At 51.3% G+C, this 18,868-nt stretch overlaps 1 protein-coding gene across 2 annotated transcripts; it reads left to right on the top strand.

Moving 5' to 3' along the window:
• The first annotated feature begins 875 nt into the window (after positions 1-875).
• Positions 876-18,645, top strand: CCM2L (CCM2 like scaffold protein). Of its 2 annotated transcripts, XM_082429205.1 has the most exons (10): positions 876-1,088; positions 3,388-3,555; positions 5,716-5,799; positions 5,892-6,075; positions 6,942-7,405; positions 10,507-10,642; positions 12,322-12,385; positions 15,030-15,159; positions 15,725-15,863; positions 16,755-18,645. In XM_082429205.1, exons 1-10 carry the CDS (start codon positions 927-929, stop codon positions 17,072-17,074), a joined length of 1,851 nt encoding a protein of 616 aa, XP_082285331.1. In that variant the 5' UTR covers positions 876-926; the 3' UTR covers positions 17,075-18,645. The 2 variants fall into 2 exon arrangements, with proteins under 2 accessions (XP_082285331.1, XP_082285332.1); XM_082429206.1 differs by lacking the exon at positions 5,716-5,799.
• Positions 18,646-18,868: the final 223 nt, after the last annotated feature.

The following is an 18,868-nucleotide window of genomic DNA, read 5'->3' as shown; positions in this document are numbered from 1 at the left end:
GGAAAGGAACCAGGCTTCAGATCAGAGCCAGACCCAGCAGAAATCCCAGGTCCTCCTCTCATTCACTGTGTCCCCTCCTTGGGTCAGCCTCTGCAATTGAGCCTGTTTTAAAAATCTGTATAACAGGTATAATAATGGTACCCCAATATTGTGAAGAATAAGTGAGATGAAATATGTAAAGTGCTCAGTCCAGAACCACAGAGGGAACCTTGCCTCTCTAATATTATTCTCTCAAGAGACAGTAAAACAGCCCAGGACACACAGACACACAGGTAAATAGTTAATATTTATTGAGTACCTCACATGTGCCAAGAGCCTTTCTAAGTGCATTTAATTCTTACAAGGTCACAGGCTGGTATTATGCCCATTTTACAGATGGGGAAATGGAGGCACAAGAGGTTACAGACCCAAGGTAATAACCCTAGTAAGTGACAAAGCCAGGATTCAAACTCAAACAGCCTGTCTCTGAAGCCCATGCATACCACCTCCCTTAATAGTAATGATTAATTTTTAAAGTCATTACTTGCTCAGACACAATATTCCATAGTTTATGAAGCATTTTCCCACCCACTTCCATTTAGTTCTCACCACACCAGCCCAGAGAAGAAGGCAATGTTTACTCCTAATTTATAAAAGGCAGGCGGAAACTGAGGCTGTGAAAGGGGGAACTAACCTGTCTTGCCAAGGTCACACAGCAAGGTCGGTGGCAGAAGAGGGGGTGGAATTTGGGACTTTCCGACTCCAAATTCAGGGGACCATTTCCAGCCTTATTCAACTCCCAAGCCCCCTAAATAGCAAGCCTGCTGGCTGGAGGCCTTGGGGGCTTTCTCCCCAGGCCAGTTGCTCTGGCTGGGCTTCCACTGTTCAGCTGGAGGGTCCCAAGGCTGCGTTCTCCACCCACCCCACACCCCACCGCTCACTATCAGATGGGAGGGGCAGGAACTCTGGGACTGGTGGAGTTTCCGACGAGGCAGGAAAAAGAACAAAGGAACTGCGTGGGGGGAGAAGGTGGAGGGGGGTGGCCAGGAGGGTGGCAGGAGTGGAGGGGACACTTCACCATGGAATATGAAGTCAAGAAAGGGAAAAAGGTAGGTGGGAGGTTGGAAGGGGTGCGGGGTAGAGAAATGTCCCCGGAGTTGGAGAAGTGGGAAGCCTCGGGGGGAGGAGGGGGGTGATGGGCAGTGAGTGGCGTCAGGAGAGCCTTTCTTCTTATTGGGAAAAACCTTCCTCCCCACACTTGGGCAGCCAGACATTTGGGCTCAAAATTCCCTAACCCGTCTCCCTGCTCTCAGTGGCTTCTGCCATCCCAGGAATGCGCAGATGGACAGGCACCTTCCAGGAAAATCCAGCCAGTCAGATTAGTTTGGGAGATACTCTCAACCTGCTTCCCTGGTGTTCCTGGGAGTTCCCTCCTGCAGCTTCTCAGACCGAGGGACAGATAGACAGCCACCCAACAAACCCATTCCCCTGCTCCCTGCCTCCCCCCAGGCAGAAGGACCTCAGCCAGGGCAATTCTGTGCTATGAGGCTGCCTATCCAGGCTAGAGACACCTACGGGTTCCCCCCCGCTGGGTTCCAACTGAGCCTGCCCCCTCCCTATCTTTATACAGGGACCAGTTCTGCTCCAAAGGCCTCAGCCTGGGGGTCATTCTCCCCACCCCTAGACCTTTACCCCTTCCTGACTCTCAGATATTTTCTAGTCTGGTTCTCTGGGCATCTCACCTGTTTGTCTTTGTGGTCCAGGGAGCCTCTGGGATTCCAACTCCTACTCCCACCCCCACTGAGCCCTCTTCCCCCAGGAAACCTAGATCCAGCTGTTTGAAAAGACTCCCACATGAACTGTGAGGGCTCCGAAGGGAGACAAGACATAGGTGCTTGTTCTCTCTTGGTTCATTCCTTCTATAGGTATTTATTTATTCAGCACCTATTACGTGCCAGGCACTGTGCCTGGTGCTGGTGATAATGCACTTGGTGAGCAAAGTCAGACAAGGTCCCTGCTCCCTCCCTGAAGCTCACATTCTAGTGAGGGAGACAACTATTAATTTTTTTCAAAAAACAATTAATGTAAAACTGCACAGAAGTCTCCATACGCAGTGCTGGGGGACAGGATATTAAGGGACCCAGCCCTAGACTGGTCAGTTTGAGCTGAGATCTGATGGGTGGAAGGAAAGAGGACAGGGAAGAGTGTTTTAGGCAGAGGAACAGCATGTGCAAATCCCCATGGTAGGAAGGAATGTAGCAAGTAGGAAGAACTGAAAGATGGCCCTATAGCTGGAGGACAGGAGTTAGGGGCAGTGTGGGGTGAGATGAGGCTGGAGAAGTGGGCAGGGGTGGGCCATTGAGGGCCACAGACAAAACATTTACCTCCCCACTCCACTCACACATATACGCATACTCCCACATACAGGATAAAGTCCTGGCTCCATAGCCGGCATTCGAGCCCTCTAAGACTTGTTCATCTCGTCATTCAGCCACAGCTACAACACACCTTCTCCAGGCTCATGCTCACCCTTGCAGCCCCCAGTGTTTTGCACATGCTGTGCCCTCTGCTTGGAAGGCCCGTTCCCACATCGCTTGTTGTCATTTCTCAGAGCTTCCACGTACTTCATCCAGGCTCCATGATACTGATTTTAAAACTTGAGCTGGGCCTGCAGCAGAATCACCTGGAGCGCTTGATAATACACAGATCATTGGGTCTCATCCCACGTTCTGATCCAATAGGTTTGGGATGGAGCGCAAGAATGTAGATTTCTCTTAAGTTCACAGGCGATGTTGCTGCTACTGCCGGTGGAGACCCAGGAACCACACACTGAGAACCACCGCTCTAGAGCAGTGCTCACACTTTCCTGGGAGTTTAAATTCTGTTGGGCTGGGCTGGGGCCCTGAAATTTGCTCCTTTAACCTTGATCCAGGCCATTTTTATGCAGGTGCCCACTGGATTAAACTTCAAGGTACCTGTTAACCATTTCTAATACTTAGGAAAGCACAGAAAATAGCTTAAATACCTATGCACCCACCACTCAGCCACATTGAATGTTAATATTTTTCTGTACTTGCCCCAGCCTGGGTGGGGGTTCCTTAAACCTCAGCCTGGGCCTGCACAGGGCTTCTACCCTCACCTGCGTGTTTAGAATGGAAGGTTTGGAGCCAGACTGCCCAAGGCGAACTAGTGGTTCTACCACTACTAGCTGGTGACCTTATTAGCTAGCTCCCTCTCTGAGGCTGTTTCTCCAATTATAAAACGGAATCATAGAGCTACCCCCTCTGCAGAGTTTTTGTAAGAATTAAATTAGGTAATTAAGTAAAAGGCTGCACATGTAAGTGCTGAATAAGATCAAGTCAGTTGCTGTTATTACTGTTCTTCCCCCCACGCCCCTGCCTCTCCCAGGGCTTCGTGTCCCCCATCCGGAGGCTGGTGTTCCCGAAGGCTGGGCGCCGGGCAGCCTTTCGAAGCAGTGTGAGCCGCCGGCCCCTGCATTCGATGCCCCTTTATCCCCCCGACTACCTCATCGACCCCCAGATTCTGCTGTGTGACTATCTGGAGAAAGAGGTCAAGGTACGTGCGGGATGAGGAGGAGGGGTGGGAAGAATCTTGAGGTAAGGGGTTGGGGGGAAAGTTTTCCTCAGCCCTCTTAGGTTACCTGGCTGGATCTGAAAATTAAACTGAACAAAGATTAACAGGAGAAAAGCACACACATTTTATTAAGTTTTCACATGTACATGAGAGCCTTCAGAAGAGAATGGAAGACCCTGAGAAGTGACCAGAGCAGGAAGCTTTTATACTTTTTGACAAAGAAACAATAAATCTGTGAAGAATGGACAAGGCAGAGGGGTTTGGAGGGGGGTGGTAAATGGTGAAAGAGGAACAAGGTTTGTTTATACAGACTTCTCGGCCCTTAATTCCCTGTCCCTGGTGATAAGGATGTCTCCCTTCCTACTGGTACCTTGAAAGGAGGGTACCCTTCACCAGGGAGATTTATCGCCTGCTTTCACGGAAGATGGGTGAGGTGGGGGAAGTTAGAGTGACCTTCCTGCTTCTGCCGTGTTCTCAAACTCCTTCAGCTTAAGATATTCAATGTGCCAAGATGCCATATTTTAGGGAGGCATGTTCTGGATCCCATCAGGAAAGACCTTACCTCTCCCCCACACCAACCCCTGACCAGCCCTGTCTCACACAGGGGAGGCTCAGGGGAAAGAGGCCTGGGTTCAAGGCAGCCTTGCCCCTGAATTATGCTGGGGACCCTCAGCAAGTGACCTCCACCTGTTCAGCCTCAGTGTTGCCATCTCAACATGGGGCTCAAAGCCTACCCCAAGGGGAGAGCAGATGGGAAGGTGCCCTGTGCACCAAAAAGCCAGACCGTCCTGTGAGATTTTACTGCAGTGACGTTGCTGCTACTTGGACAGTGTCCAGCTTAAAGGAAGCCAGGTCTGCAGGCCACATGGACTTAGGCCAACTCAAGGGCTTTACTTCTATTTCATGAACTCCATGAAGGAGCAGTGGAGAATCCTCACTACCCAATAAAGACTGATATGGGGGTAGGAGTGTCAGATTTAGCAAAAACAGGCACCCAGTTGAGTTTGAATTTTGGTGGGGAGAGCGATAAATTAGGAGTTTGGGATTAACAGATACACACTACTATATATAAAGTAGATAAACAACAAGGACCTATTGTATAACACAGGGAACTATATTCAATATCTTATAATAACCTATAATGGAAAAGAATCTGAAAAAGAATATGTATTTGAATCACTTTGCTATATACCTGAAACTAACACTGTAAATCAATTATATTTCAATAAAAACATTTTTTTTAATTTGAATTTCAGATAGGCGATGAGTACTTTTTTAGTATTGATATTAGTTGTTTATGTGAAAACCAAGTTTAACTGGCATCTTGTATTTTACCTGGCAACCCTATATGAAGAGAAAAGCTAACAAACAAATCCACGTAAAAAATTGGGAACTGAAATTTCATAGAGAATAAAAAGAAAAGAAATGGTATGATTGGTAGAATCACCTAGAAGAATAAAACTAAAAATATTCTAAAAAGTTAATTCTTATATTAAATAACATTTAAGTGTGATAACATTAAGCTATAACTAAGAATGAATGCAGAATTTACTATTACTATTAATTTAATTTGCGGCATCATTTTTCTGACAAAATTATATACTAATTGGATACAACATTCTTCCCTTTCCATTTGACTTCTGCAACAAGATCATAAAGAGGGCCAGTGACCTGCACAGTCAGTTGACACTGGTGCTTGGGGTGCACAGAGCCACTCAGGCCAAGCAGGAAATTCAAGCTATTCTAATGACTTTTGTTTCTGCCATAGCTAAATAACTATGTGGTCATAAAATAAGCTTATTTTAGCAAAAATAAGCTAGCAGTGAGAGTATGGACTCTGGTGTGTGGAGTCCAGTTCTGCCCTTTTTAGCTCTATAATATTGGGCAGTTTATTTGGCTTTGCTGTGCCTTAGTTTTCTCATCCTTAAGCGAGGATGAATGAGTGCATCAAACTCTCAGGACTATGCCTGGCTCCTACGATGGCTTTAATAACAGTTATGATCAGGCTATTATTATTAATTCAGATATTTTTATCTCAGTCTACCCGCACCGTGCCAGTGAGGTCAGGGTCCTCCAAGGCTTCAGGGAGACCTCTCTCTGCTCTTTTCCCACCACCCCCGCCCCCGCCCCATTTCCATCCAGTTCCTGGGCCACCTCACCTGGGTCACCTCCTCACTGAACCCCTCCAGCCGGGACGAGCTCCTGCAGCTGCTGGACACGGCCAGGGTGAGGCTCCGGGAGAGGGGAGGGCAGGGTCTGGTCCTCTACCTCTCCCACCCGAGGCCCCCGGGACTCAGGAGATCCGACCCACCCCGCAGCAGCTGAAGGAGCTGCCGCTGAAGACCACGGCGGAGCAGGACAGCATCCTGAGCCTGTCGGCCCGCTGCCTGCTGCTCACCTGGCGCGACAACGAGGAGCTCATCTTGCGTATCCCCACGCACGAGATCGCCGCTGCCTCCTACCTGCAGGACGACGCGCTGCACCTGCTGGTGCTTAAGACCGGTACGGCAGGCGGGGCCTGGCAGGGGCGGGGCGGGGGAGGTGAAGGAGTAGAGAAAGGGCCCAACACCTAGTCTTGGGCATGGGCGTGACCTGGGGCAGGGGCGGGGCCTGAGGCTGGATAACGGGGTGATGGAAAGACCTGACCAAACTACCCTGAGACTAGGGATAGGACATGGCTGATTGCAAGAAGAGGGAGCCCAAGGTTGAGGCTTGAAGGGGGGGCGGCCTGACCCACCATCTTCGAAACGGTAGAGAAGCCAGAATCCTGAGGCCTGAAGTTAAAGGGCGTGATGAAGGGTAGCAAGGCTCCGAGGCTAGGAGGGAACCTAGCAGAGGCGGAGTCTCATCTAGGGGAGGGGCCATACACTGGGGAGGCGGAGCTCGCGGTTGGGGTATCTTGGTGGGAGATGCCAGACCCTGCCAGACTAGGGGCGGGGCCTGAGGCCAGGGGAGGGGTTGAAGGGAAGCCGGAAGCCAAGGAGGTGTTCCTGAAACCCGGGACAGGGTCCGAGTTAAGGGTAAAGAAGGAGGGGACAGCCTGACCACTACTCTCAGACCGGACGGCAGGGTCTGTGAGGCAAGGGGCGTCGGGATCGGGTGGGGCGGGTGGGAACTGCCAAACCCAGGGGTGGAGCCTGAGGGTGGGGGCGGGACCCAAAAGTAAGGACCAGTAGTGGGGCGGGGTCCGGCCTCCTGACTTTGAAGCCAGGGGTGGGGCCTGAGGACAGGGGCGGGGCCAGACACGGCTGGACCCCTTCTCCCCCCCAACCACCCCCGCAGCGGCGGGGTCAGGACACCCAGCTGGCCTCGGGAGAGGGCTCTCAGCCCGGATCTCCTGCTTCTGACGGCCACCCGGCCTTTCCTAGGTCTGGGCGTGGACCCGGTGCCTGCCGGAGTAGACGCCAGCCCCGGCGGCGCGGGGCGCGACCCGGGCCCCCCCGGGGCGGCGCCCGAGAAGCGGCGGGTGGGCGCCACGGAGCGGCGCCACACCATCTGCAGCCTTGACTGGCGGATGGCGTGGGGCGGGAGCGCGGGCGCCGAGGCCCGGGCGGGGGGCGGCGGCGGCGGCAGCCTGGAGCGCCAGCGCGCCGGGGCGCGGGCGTCGGGCAGCTGGGAGCGGCGGCAGACGTTCAGCGGCAGCTGGGAGCGGCGGCACGGCGGCGGCGGCGGCGGCGGCGCCGCGGGCAAGCCGGGCGGCAGCTGGGAGCGGAGGCAGGCGGGAGGCGGCGGCAGCTGGGAGCGGCGCCACCCGGGCCCCAACCCACTCGACCCGCAAGACCCCAGCCCCGACGCCTACTGCAACCTGGTCATCCTGGCTGTGGCCAACAGGGTGAGCCCGAGGGCATCCCGCGGCCCTGCGCCCTGCCTCCCCGGCGCGTCTTCACCGCCCCACCCCCCAGGTTCCTGGAGTCTACCCCAGCCCCTTTTCTTTTCCCTCCTTTGGCCCTACTGCCCAGAACTTCAGATAATACCTGTGTGCCCATGACGCCAAAAGGCTTTTACTCCAGCCCCAGGACACCTCCCCCTTGCTGTCCCAATGGGGTGAAAGCTCAAAATGGCCCAAACAGACTTGATCTAACCCCTCATCCAGCCCTGCTCCTTCTCCGAAGTCGTCAGTGTCCGCACTACCACAGTAACAATCATGAGGGCAGTAATCACCAGCACGAATTCAGTGCCGACCTGTGCCAGACAGGAAACCAGCATTAAGTCCTTTCATTCTCACAGTAACCCCTAGAGGCAAATATTACCACCATTCCCATTCTATAGAGAAGGAAACAGACCCAGAGGCTAAGCAACTTGTGCAAGGTCACACAGGAAGCAGGTGGTGATTTCAGCATTCGGACCCAGAAGTTCAGAGCCTGTACTCTTGGTAACAGTGGCCATCACCCAAGGCAGAAGACTTCCGGCCATTCTTGCCCACCCACCCACCCACCCCCATCCTCCACATTCACCCTTGCTTTTATTCATTTGACCATGTTCATTGAGCGCCAGCTTGTGCTAGGCATTGGGCTAGGTGCCATGGATACAGAGATGAACAAAGACATATTTAGTGCCCTCCCTTAGGGAGCTCACCATCTAGCAGACACCTCCAAACCCTGAGCCTTGTAAGCTGTTTCTGTGGCCCAGGGCCCTGAACTCCTTCTATATATAAACCCCACATGGTGAACAAAACAGACACGGTGCCTCTCTAGAGAGAGAGGTGGATGGTAACCAGTAAACTCAGGCTCTGGTGCTGACTTGAAACATTTTCTCACTTGGTGTCCAGCTCTGCACATTCTCCTGGTTTTCCTACCTCCCTGGCTGCTCCTTCTCAAGAGCTGGTGCCTCCTCTTCTCACCAGTCTCTTGAGGTTGGACTGTCCCAGGCTTAGTCCTTGATCCTCTTTCTCCTTTATCTACACTCATTTCTAGGTGGCCTTCTCTAGTGAGAGAACTCCCGCAAATGTTACCTCCCACCGAATCTCCACGTCTGTGTCTCCACTCAGCCTCTCCGTTCAAAGGTCTAACGACCAGAGCTGAGCGCCCAGTCTTCTCCCCAGGCCTGCTCCTCCCTTGTTCTCCCTGTCTTGATTAATGGCAGCTCTGTCCTTCCATTGCTCAGACCAAAACCCTGCAGCACTCCTTGGCTGCTCTCTCTCACACGACCCATATCCACTCTGTTGGCCCTATTTCTAAAGTATAACCAAAGTGCATCTACTTCTCCCCACACTCCATTGTCCCCCCACTCCCAGGTCCATGCTCCATCTTCCCCCACCTGGGTCATTCACTCACCCCTCACTGGTTTGGCCATTGCCCAGAATCTGTTCCCCAACACGGTCAGAACAGTCCTGTTAACACAAAAGTCACATCGTGTCACTGCTCAAAACCTTTCAGTGGCTCCCCAGTTCACTCAGAGTAAAATCTAATGTCCTTAAAACTGTTTATAAGGCCGTCTACCTTATAATGGTGGCCTAGCCACCATCCTCATTTCCTCTCTAGCCTCATCTCAAGATATCTGTGCATTCTGGATAGTTCACTGTGGTATCCCCGGCCCCTAGGACAGTGCCTGGCACATGATAGGTGCTCAATAAATATACTGAATAGATGGATTAATGGGTACTATGTTACTATGCCTTGTTATGGGGACCAAGAAGAAAAGCAGGTTGCAATGTTAATGAGGGAGGAGATCCATTTTCCAGAGGGAAAGTGAGTTTGTGCCTTTTAAACTGAAATGTGTAAGAGAGAAGGAAGCAGCAGGGCAAAGAGTCAAGAAAGCAAATTCCAGGCAGAGGGAACAGTGTACCCTGTTTATCGCACTGGGCTGTGAGGGCTTTAGGCCTCATCTAATTCACCTCTGAGACTCCACAGCCTGGCGCAGTGCCTGCCACACAGTGGGACTAAATAATAATTTGTGGCATGAGTAAATAAATAAGGGTTGTTTTCTAGGAGTAACTGAGCCTCTGGCCTCCAATCTGAGGCATCATGGTCCCAAGGAGGGTACAGGAGTTAGAGTCAAAAAACCTGGGTGCCAATATTAACCAAAGCCATGAGCCTGCTGTGTGAGCCTGGGCAAGTCACTTAACCACTCTAAGCCTCCATGTCTTTCATTATAAAATAAGGATGCCCTCTTCCCTGTCCATTTGGTAGAGCTATTATAAGGGTCAATCCTGGTTTAATGATAATTTCACTCTCTCATCCCAAAATGCCTGTCCTGGGTTACATTTTAATTTACTCACTGGACTGGCTTTTTTAGAAGCACAATATAAGAAGTGGCTTCATGAAGTTGGTCTCTTCATTAGTTGTTGTCTTTCCATGTCTCTTGCTTAAAGATTTAAAGAGGTAAATCAAAGAGGCAAATTCCTCTTCAAATTTGCGATCTCAAAAAAGTTGCACCCAAGAACTTAAATGCCTTCCTTCTATCAGGGACTGAAGTTTATGTGTTCATCCTGCTTCCATTTTTGCCCTGGGTGCCAGGAAGCTCATATCTAAATATGGCATAGTAACTATGTTGAGCAGTAGTAACTCTGTTGAGCCTAACATTTTCATACACTTAATTCTTCCTTTCCTCTTACTAGGCATTAGGAGACCTGGGTTCCCTGGCTAATCACTTTAGGTCTCTGGGCTTCAGCTTCCTACGTGTAAATTAAACTAAATTAGGGCTTATTTTAGATAAGCTTCAGGAGGCCCCATAATCCTCCCAGAAATTTGGGGTGCATGTGTGCATTATTCAGGGCAGAAGAGTTACATCTGTCACTGGATTCTGTAAAGGCCAGTGAGTGGCTATTTCTATAAAGGCCACCCAGAGCGTGGCCATATAATTTTGATGAAAAATGTCCTCAAAGTCGATTTAAAGGCTCCCATAGTTGTGTGTGTGCCCCTGTGCGCCTCCTCACAGGAAGCAGGGGCATCCTTGTCCCTGGAGAAAGCCTGAGCTCTGTCCTCTCTGGGCCAGGATGCTGCAGAGGAGTCCTGCGCCCTCATCTGTCAGGTCTTCCAGATCATCTACGGGGACCAAAGCATCGAGTGCGTGGACCGGGCCGGCTACCACTACACGTCCACGCCCGAACGGCCGTGGCTCTGCAGCCGCAGTGAGTACTCCAACTCCTGGCGGCCCCTCCTGTGAAACATCCTGGAAGGCCAGAGGAGGGGGGGATGTCCCAGAACTGGGGCCAATGAAAGCCCTCAGGGGTCCTGACCTCTACAGCAATTACAGCATACCCCCGATATGTCGCTAAAGTAAAATGTCAAATTTCATAATGACCTCAAACGTAGTTTCAGAACGAGACCCTCAGAGCTGAACTCTCTCTCCCTTTTGTTTTTTTGGTGTCCCTGCTTTGCCAAAACCTAAGCACATGCGTTGTCAGTTTACTGAGCCATCTAGTCCCACTAGGACTCTAGGTCAAAACCAAGATTTCCAGACTGGTCCTTGAATTTCATCAAGGGCTGGAATGAGAATGAGACCAATAGAGGTATTCGTTGATCACCAACTATGTGCCAAGCACAGGGCCGATGTACCGAATCTTATTTAATCCTCATAACAACCTTGTCTGTCCTGTTTGCCACTGTATCCCCTGTGCCTAACACAGGACCAGGGACAGATGCTCAAGGTGTATTTTCTGAATGGATGAAAGAACGCTCTGAGGCCTTATGAATACAATTTTTACAGATGAGGACATTAAGGCTCAGAGTAGTCAATAAATATCTCAGGGTCACGCAGCTGGTAAATGGCAGAGTCAGGATTCAAACCCAGGTGCATCTGATTCTAAAGCTTCCATCTGCAACAGCCTCACTCCCCATGCTGCCTTCAGGGCCATTAAGTGAACTTCCTCAGTCACAGCCCCCTGAGCGTGGTCCCTGTTTGCATAGCTCAGGCAACGGGGAGCCGGCTCTTTCCTTCTGGAGGCACTCGCATCTGTGGGAACTGTGGTTATTGAGAATTTGGGAAAGTTCATTGACTCTCCCAGGGATGATGGACAAATAAATGAGATAACTCAACAGATATTTCAACAAATTCATTCATTCAACAAATATTTCTTGAACACCTGTGTGTCGGTTCCTGCTAATCACCAGGATGTACTGGCGAGCAAAGCCAGATGCGGCCCTCCCTCTGAGGCGTGCAGTACTGAAGTAGGCCAACAGTAATTAAATAGTTACACAAATAAAATGTAACCACACACTGTGTTATGAGAATGTATAATGAGGAACCAGCGGGGCCTGGAAAGTCAGGGGAGTGTCCTGAGGAAGTGACGCTAAGTGAGCCACGATGGGCAGGGGGAGGCCAGTAGCTGGATTCACTGAGATGACAGGGACAGGTACAGAGCAAGTTCTCTGTACCTGGTATTCCTTGCTCCTCATGATTTTGAGCTTCTTCCCCTCAAAGTTCTTTTTTATCTCTCTCAAACATATACAGTTTACAAAGCGCTACCTCACCTGTTCCCTGGCTTGCTCTCCCCAAGGCCCCCCTGAGGTAGGCAGGAAGGTGGTATTGTCCCAACCTTGGGGAAGTTGAGTGCCAGGAGAGGAGAGGTGCGTTGACCAAGGTTGGCTGTGTGTTGCCGGTGGGGGCAGGAATCATGGTCAGAAACTTCCAGTGGCTGCCCATTTCACTCAGAGTGAAAGCTAACACCCGTACAGTTACTAACAAGGCCATTCGCGCTCCAGCCGGCCATCCTTACTCCAGGGTGGGGCTGAGCTTGGGGCCCCAGGGAGCCAGAGATGTTGGTCGCTGCTTTGCCGCCTCTGACCACCCTCTGTCTGCTGCCCCCAGGTGAGAGCTGCCGCACGGATGGGACTTACGCCTATGACGCCGACTTCAGCTGCTGCAGCTCCTTGTGAGTACCGTCCTTCTCAGGGACCCCACTCTGGTCCCCTCTGTCCCTGCACAAACAGGGTTGCTCATCTAGGCATTCTTGAGCCCCTATGGGCAAGAGAGGGTGGGAGAAAGTGACTCCATCTTGATTTGTGCTGAGATGCTAGGCCCTGAGGGTGCGGGTAACCTGAACTTCCCAGGCTCTGGTGAGCTTATAGGATCTGAACCCCTGAGAGACAGACAGGGCAGCCAGAACTCAGAACTAGGTCCACATGGGCCTGCGGCTCCTTCCCAGTCATCCAGACACAGTGGCCTGCAGAGGCCAAAATCACAGCTAATGCCAAAAAATCATTTTGGCTCTATGGAATAGAGAATCCTAAAAAAGAGTAGCTTTAAAAAGGATAAAGCTTTTTCCCCCTGTCTCTTACATAAAATAGACAAGGAGTTTATGGCCTTATGGTCATTAAGGGCTCGGGCTTATATTTTCCTCCCTCTCTAACACTTGCTTCCATCCTCAAGGTCACCTCATGGGCCCAGATAGTGGCTATAGCTCCAGCCATCACAGTAGCATACCAGGAATCTCTTTAAAGAAAGAGCTTTGCTAGAATTCCTACCTGACGGCTTCTGCTTACATCTCATTGGCCAGAACTTGGTCTCATGGCCATAACTAGCTATAAGCAAGTCTGGAAAATGTAGGTTTTAAAAAAGAAAAATCTCATTTGGGAACATTGTCCAGGGTTCTAGTTAGGGTGACCAACCACCCCAGTTTGCCCAGGATTTAGGGGTTCCCCGAAACATGGAAGTTTCAGTACTGTAACCAGGAAAGTCCCAGGAAAACTGGGACAAGTTGGTCACCTTAGTTCTGTTACTAAGGCCTTTGGCTTGACAAGGGACAGTCTCTGCCAGTGATATAGGCCTTACTTCCCCCCGCCCCCCTTTTCAGCGGCAATATACTTGCTTAATACTGTGCACTCTTAGGCCAGTCCTTAAACAACCTGCTATCTGCTAGAGAGATGACAGTCATGACAATGACTAACTTTTGAACTTGCTGTCTGCCAAGTGCTATTCTATAATGCACTTCATTTTTAAAATCAACATAGCAACATTACAGTAGCTACCGTTTATTTACTGCCTAGTCCATGACTCTAAGTACTTTACAAATAAACTCCTCTGTTTCTTACAATGACACCAATTTTTTTTAAAATTTTTTATTTATTTATTTATTTTATTTTTGGCTGTGTTGGGTCTTCGTTTCTGTGCGAGGGCTTTCTCTAGTTGCGGCGAGCGGGGGCCACTCTTCATCGCGGTGCACGGGCCTCTCACTATCGTGGCCTCTCGTTGCGGAGCACAGGCTCCAGATGTGCAGGCTCAGTAGTTGTGGCTCATGGGCCTAGTTGCTCTGCGGCATGTGGGATCTTCCCAGACCAGGGCTCGAACCCGTGTCCCCTGCATTGGCAGGCAGATTCTCAACCACTGCGCCACCAGGGAAGCCCAACACCAATTTTTATCATCCCATTTTACAGATAGAGAAACTGAAGAATAGAGAAGTTAAGTTACTTGACCCAAGGTCAAGCAGCTAGTAAGTTGTAGGCCTGGGATTTGAACCCAGACAGGCTGGCTCCAGAATCCACACTAAGCTTACACTGCTTCTCTGGAGGTAATAATTGAAGATGGTTCTGGAACAATGTAGAGACCAGGAGGCAGGAGCCCAAGGTTGACTTTTATTTAAGCAATATTTATTGAGTACCTACCATGTGCCAGGCACTGTGCTCTGTGCTAGGGATACAGTGGGGAGCAAGACAAGGACGAGGCCTGTGCTTGGCACATAGTAGGTACTCAACAAACAGAGAAAACCAGGTCCCTGCTCTTGCATGGTTTACAAGGTAGCACAGGAGACAATGAAATCATTATTTAGTAATAATAAGCATCAACAGTGATAAACACTCAAGAGAAGCTCAGAGTGCTGAGAGAGAGGCTGTGGAAACCCACCTCATGTGGGGAGTCAGGAGGGCCTCTCCGAGGTGATGACACTTGAGCTGAGACCTGACAGATAAAAGGGGGAAGAGCGCTCCAGGTACAGGGAACAGCAAGTGCAAGGATGATGGAGCGGGATCCACTTGACATGTTTGAGGAGCAGCCAGGAGGCCACTATGGCTGCAGCAGAGGGTGTGAAGGACAGAGTGGTTAGAGAGGAGATCTGGTGGGGGCATCGGAAAGGCCTTCATGTCATGGGTAGACTTACAGACTTTGTGACCACATTTGACAGAGGGTCTAACCCATTCTAGAGGGATCAGGGAAAACTTTCCTGAGGAGGTGACATTTAAGATCCAATGGTGAGGAAGAGTTAGGTGAGCAAAAGACAGGGAAAGAGAGGCATTCTAGGCAGAGGGAACAGCATGTGCAAAGGCCCAGAGGTGAGGAGGTACTTGGAGTATTAGAAGAAAAGACAGAAGGCAGGGTGACCTGAGCACAAACAGCAAGGGGGAGACGAGGCTTGAGAGGTGGTGCGTGGCCAGATCATATGGGGCCTCGAAGGCCAAAATGGGATATAGGATGAGGCCCCAGGCCCAGAGCACTGGTGGCTGCGCCCTCCCACCTTCAGCCTACCACGTGGAGAGGAGCTGGAGGGAGGCGAGTGAGGGCCCCTTCCCCCCCTGTCTCTGCAGCAATGGCTCCCAGGACACATTTGAAGCCTGTTACAGTGGCACATCCACACCCTCTTTCCATGGCTCCCACTGCAGCGGCAGCGACCACAGCAGCCTGGGCCTCGAGCAGTTGCAGGATTACATGGTCACGGTGAGCTGGGGCAGGCAGTGCGAACAGCATAAGCAAAGGCCTGGAGAACACATGGGGTATTTCAGGCATCATGAATAATCCTGGACATAACTGAAGCATAAGACCTCAGAGGTCAGGGCAGGGCATGAGGTTAGGAGAGCAAACGGAGTCAGCTGTGAAAGGCCTTAAGTAATGTCAACTAGCATTGAGTGTTGACTTTATACCAGGCACTGTTCTGAGCACCTTTAATGCATCATTTCTTTTCATCCTTTCAACAACCCAAGAAGGAAATGCCTTCATTATCCTCACTCCTCACGTTGCAGATGAAGAAAGCGAGGGTTAAGGAGGTTGTCACCTACCCACGATCACAGAGCTGGTCAGTGAAGGGGCCAGGATTTGAAATCGGGCAGCTTGAGTCCACATCCCATTCTTAGATGCAGCCCAAGGGGTCTGGATGTCCCCCAGTAGGCCGGGTTTTCACAGGAGGGCTGGGCTGGATACACCCTTAGCGAGGGCTCTGGGTCTTTTAGGCAGGGGTTGGGTGGGGGTTGCTCTTGGGATTAATCTCGAATGGTGTCCCTGACAGTTGCGGAGTAAGCTGGGGCCCCCTGAGATCCAGCAGTTTGCGCTGCTGCTGCGGGACTACCGGCTGGGGCTGCCCATCCAGGACTATTGCGCAGGCCTGCTGAAGCTCTACGGAGACCGGCGCAAGTTCCTCCTGCTTGGTGAGCCCCCTGCCCAGGCTGGGAGTGTTTACTCTTTATCCCTCGGCCTCCCATAAAGCCGACATCGTGAGATCCATGAGGCACACAAAGAAACCAAAGTGCAGAGAGGGGAAGAGACTTGCCTGCTGTCAGAGCCGGGAGAGAGAGCACAGGTGTAACCATTTCACCTTCACAGCAAAGCTGGGAGAGGATATGATTCTTCCCATTTTGCTCCATGAGGAATCTGAGGCTCAGAGAGGCTAAGGAACTCTTCCAAGGTCACAGAGCTAGTAAGGAGGGCTAGTGATAACAGCAACAGGAACGATAATCTTACTAAGCTAACATGTATTGGGCAGTTACTGTGTGTAGTGCCAAGGATCATCTCATTGAACGCCCTCAGTTCTGGGAAGTTGAAACTATGATTTGCCCTCATTTTGCAGATGAGAAAACTGAGGCTTAGAGAAGCAAAGTACGTAAATAAGTCACAAAGCTAGTAAGTAGTGACAGAAGTAAAACAGAAGTCAAATGGGGGCACTCAGTGTGTGTTAAGTACCTTATTTAATCCTCACAGCCCTACCGAGAGAACAGGTGTAATTATCTCCGTTTTACAGGCGAGGAAAGTAAGGCTCAGAGTAATTATTGGCGGAGTGTTACACAACTAACAAATGGGAATGTAATAATAATAATGATAACAATAATAAGCTAACATGTAGTGAGCATTTACTGCGTGCGGAGCATTATGCCGTTATTCTCTGGCTCAGAGAGTCAAGGAATTGTGCAAGGTCACACAGCCAGCGAGCGGCAGGGTGGGGATTTGAACTCCGCTCCCCAGAGAAAGTGATTCCTCCTGTGATTCTTCTGTGGGAGGGGAAGGGTTGACCCCGAGGAATCACCCTGCCCCTCGGCCTGCAGGGATGCGGCCCTTCATTCCGGACCAGGACATCGGCTACTTCGAGGGCTTCCTGGAGGGCGTGGGCATCCGCGAGGGCGGCATCCTCACCGACAGCTTCGGCCGCATCAAGCGCAGCATGAGCTCCACGTCGGCGTCGGCCGTGCGCAGCTACGACGGCGCGGCCCAGCGGCCCGAGGCGCAGGCCTTCCACCGGCTGCTGGCTGACATCACGCACGACATCGAGGCGCTGGCCCCAGACGACGACGACGACGAAAGCACGGACGAGGAGGCCCGGGGCTCCCCGAGCGGGGCCGATGCGGCCGAGGACAACTACCTGTAGCCTGTGCCACCGCCCATGCGGAGGGCGGGGAAGGGGGTGGCCCCAAAACCCCTCCCCTGAGTCTCACTCGCCGTTGCCTGTGGGACCCCATCCGCAGACCTCCTACTCAAACCCCAAACCGGGGCTCCACCCTCCCGGGGTCTCTGTCCCTACTCCCGGGGCTCCGGTCCCTGCAGTACCGAGAATGTCCTGCAGGGGGCGGGATCCTAACCGGGACTTGGCAGCCCCTAGGCCGGCTGGGGTGGACTGCGAACTTCTTTGTCCCACTAGCCTCTGGACTCTCCCTCCTCCTCGAGACTCCGCAGCTTTCTGGAAGCCAAGGGAGGGATGAAGAGTGGGCTCCACCTGCTGGCCGGTTGAGAAAATAATTCTCAGAGCCCAAAGACCTCTGTTCCTCTTATTTTACAGTTTGAGAAACAGGTTCAAGAGAAGGGACTTGAGGGAGTCTCCTGATTCCCCTTAGATATTACCTCAAACTGACCATACTAAATGGTGTAGAGGGTCTTTTTAAAGCTCTAAAAGGCAGGGTCTCCCCTTCGCAGGTGGCATTAGATCGTCAGTGTGGAATAGAGGTTTCTTTCTACCGAGAGTCAACCCAGAGGTGGACGATTTGGCTCCCAGTCCTGGCCCTAAGGCTCTAACAGGTTGCTTGTTCAGATCTTGCATTTGGAGCCAGACAGGCTAGGCCTCCTGCCTGGTAGCAGTTCTAGCTTCTCTGCGTCTCCATTTCCTCTTCTGACCATGAAGTCGGCCCCACCCACCTCACAGGGGGGTCATAGGGATTACTGAAGGTCAGGACCTTAGTGCTGGGTCTAGCACATGATAAGCGCTCAATAAATGCTGTTCCCTTCCACATCAAACACTTTCTGACTCAGTTTACCTGTCTTTACCTGCGTGCAACGGGACAGGAACTGAGGTGGAGGTGAGAAGACCCTCAGGGAGCTCACAGTTTGGGAGGAGGAAATAGGAATTGCCCCTCACAGCTCTATTACAGCCTGGCTCCGTGCTCGAGGCCCAAATGAAAAGTACCCAAGATTCCGCAGACAAGCCATCGCATCTGGGGCAGTCAAAGACGTCTGAAGACAGGGTTGGAGGGGAAGAGAAGTCAGCATAAGGACAGGACTCGGCACAGCCTCAGTAAAGGCTCAGAGGCTGAAAGAAAGAAGCCCTGAGAAGAGGCAAGAGAATTGCATAGAAGAGCTAAAATTTATTTGTAGAACTTTACAGGCCCTTCCATGGCCAGACACAGGGCACTTACCGTGAGGTAGGTACTATTATCACCATTGTTAAAATAATATCATTATTATTATTAGGGCTTCAGATCCAGAGAGTTCCATGAGTTATACTCAGTTCGTGGCAAATGACCATCCCATCATAACTGATCCATGAAAGGCCCTTCTGATGTCTAACTTTGTTTTATATTCCCCGAACTCCATCCACACATCCCCACAATCCTTCCCCTCCCTACAATAGGCACCCCACCCCTATGTGTTGATATATATCCCTGGACATAAAATGTACAATGTCTTCTGTGTGTGTGTTTATATTACATAAATGGTATTGTATAAGGATCTCATTCTGTTGTTTCCTTTTTCACTCCATAATATGTTTTTAAGATCTACTCATGTTGGGACTTCCCTGGTGGTGCAGCGGTTAAGAATCTGCCTGCCAATGCAGGGGACACGGGTTTGAGCCTTGGTCCGGGAAGATCCCACATGCCATGGAGCAACTAAGCCCGTGCGCCACAACTACTGAGCCTGCGCTCTAGAACCCGCGAGCCACAGCTACTGAAGC

Source organism: Balaenoptera physalus, assembly GCF_965194825.1.
Source record: "Balaenoptera physalus genome assembly, chromosome: 16".
Classification (NCBI taxonomy): domain Eukaryota; kingdom Metazoa; phylum Chordata; class Mammalia; order Artiodactyla; family Balaenopteridae; genus Balaenoptera; species Balaenoptera physalus.
This window is presented reverse-complemented; position numbering and strand designations above follow the sequence as displayed.

Coding starts and splice junctions, on each gene's coding strand:
- CCM2L (XM_082429205.1), top strand. CDS start 927: ATGGGAGGGGCAGGAACTCTGGGACTGGTGGAGTTTCCGACGAGGCAG. Junction 10,643..12,321: donor GCCGTGGCTCTGCAGCCGCA/GTGAGTACTCCA, acceptor TGCTGCCCCCAG/GTGAGAGCTGCCGCACGGAT. Junction 12,386..15,029: donor TTCAGCTGCTGCAGCTCCTT/GTGAGTACCGTC, acceptor CTGTCTCTGCAG/CAATGGCTCCCAGGACACAT.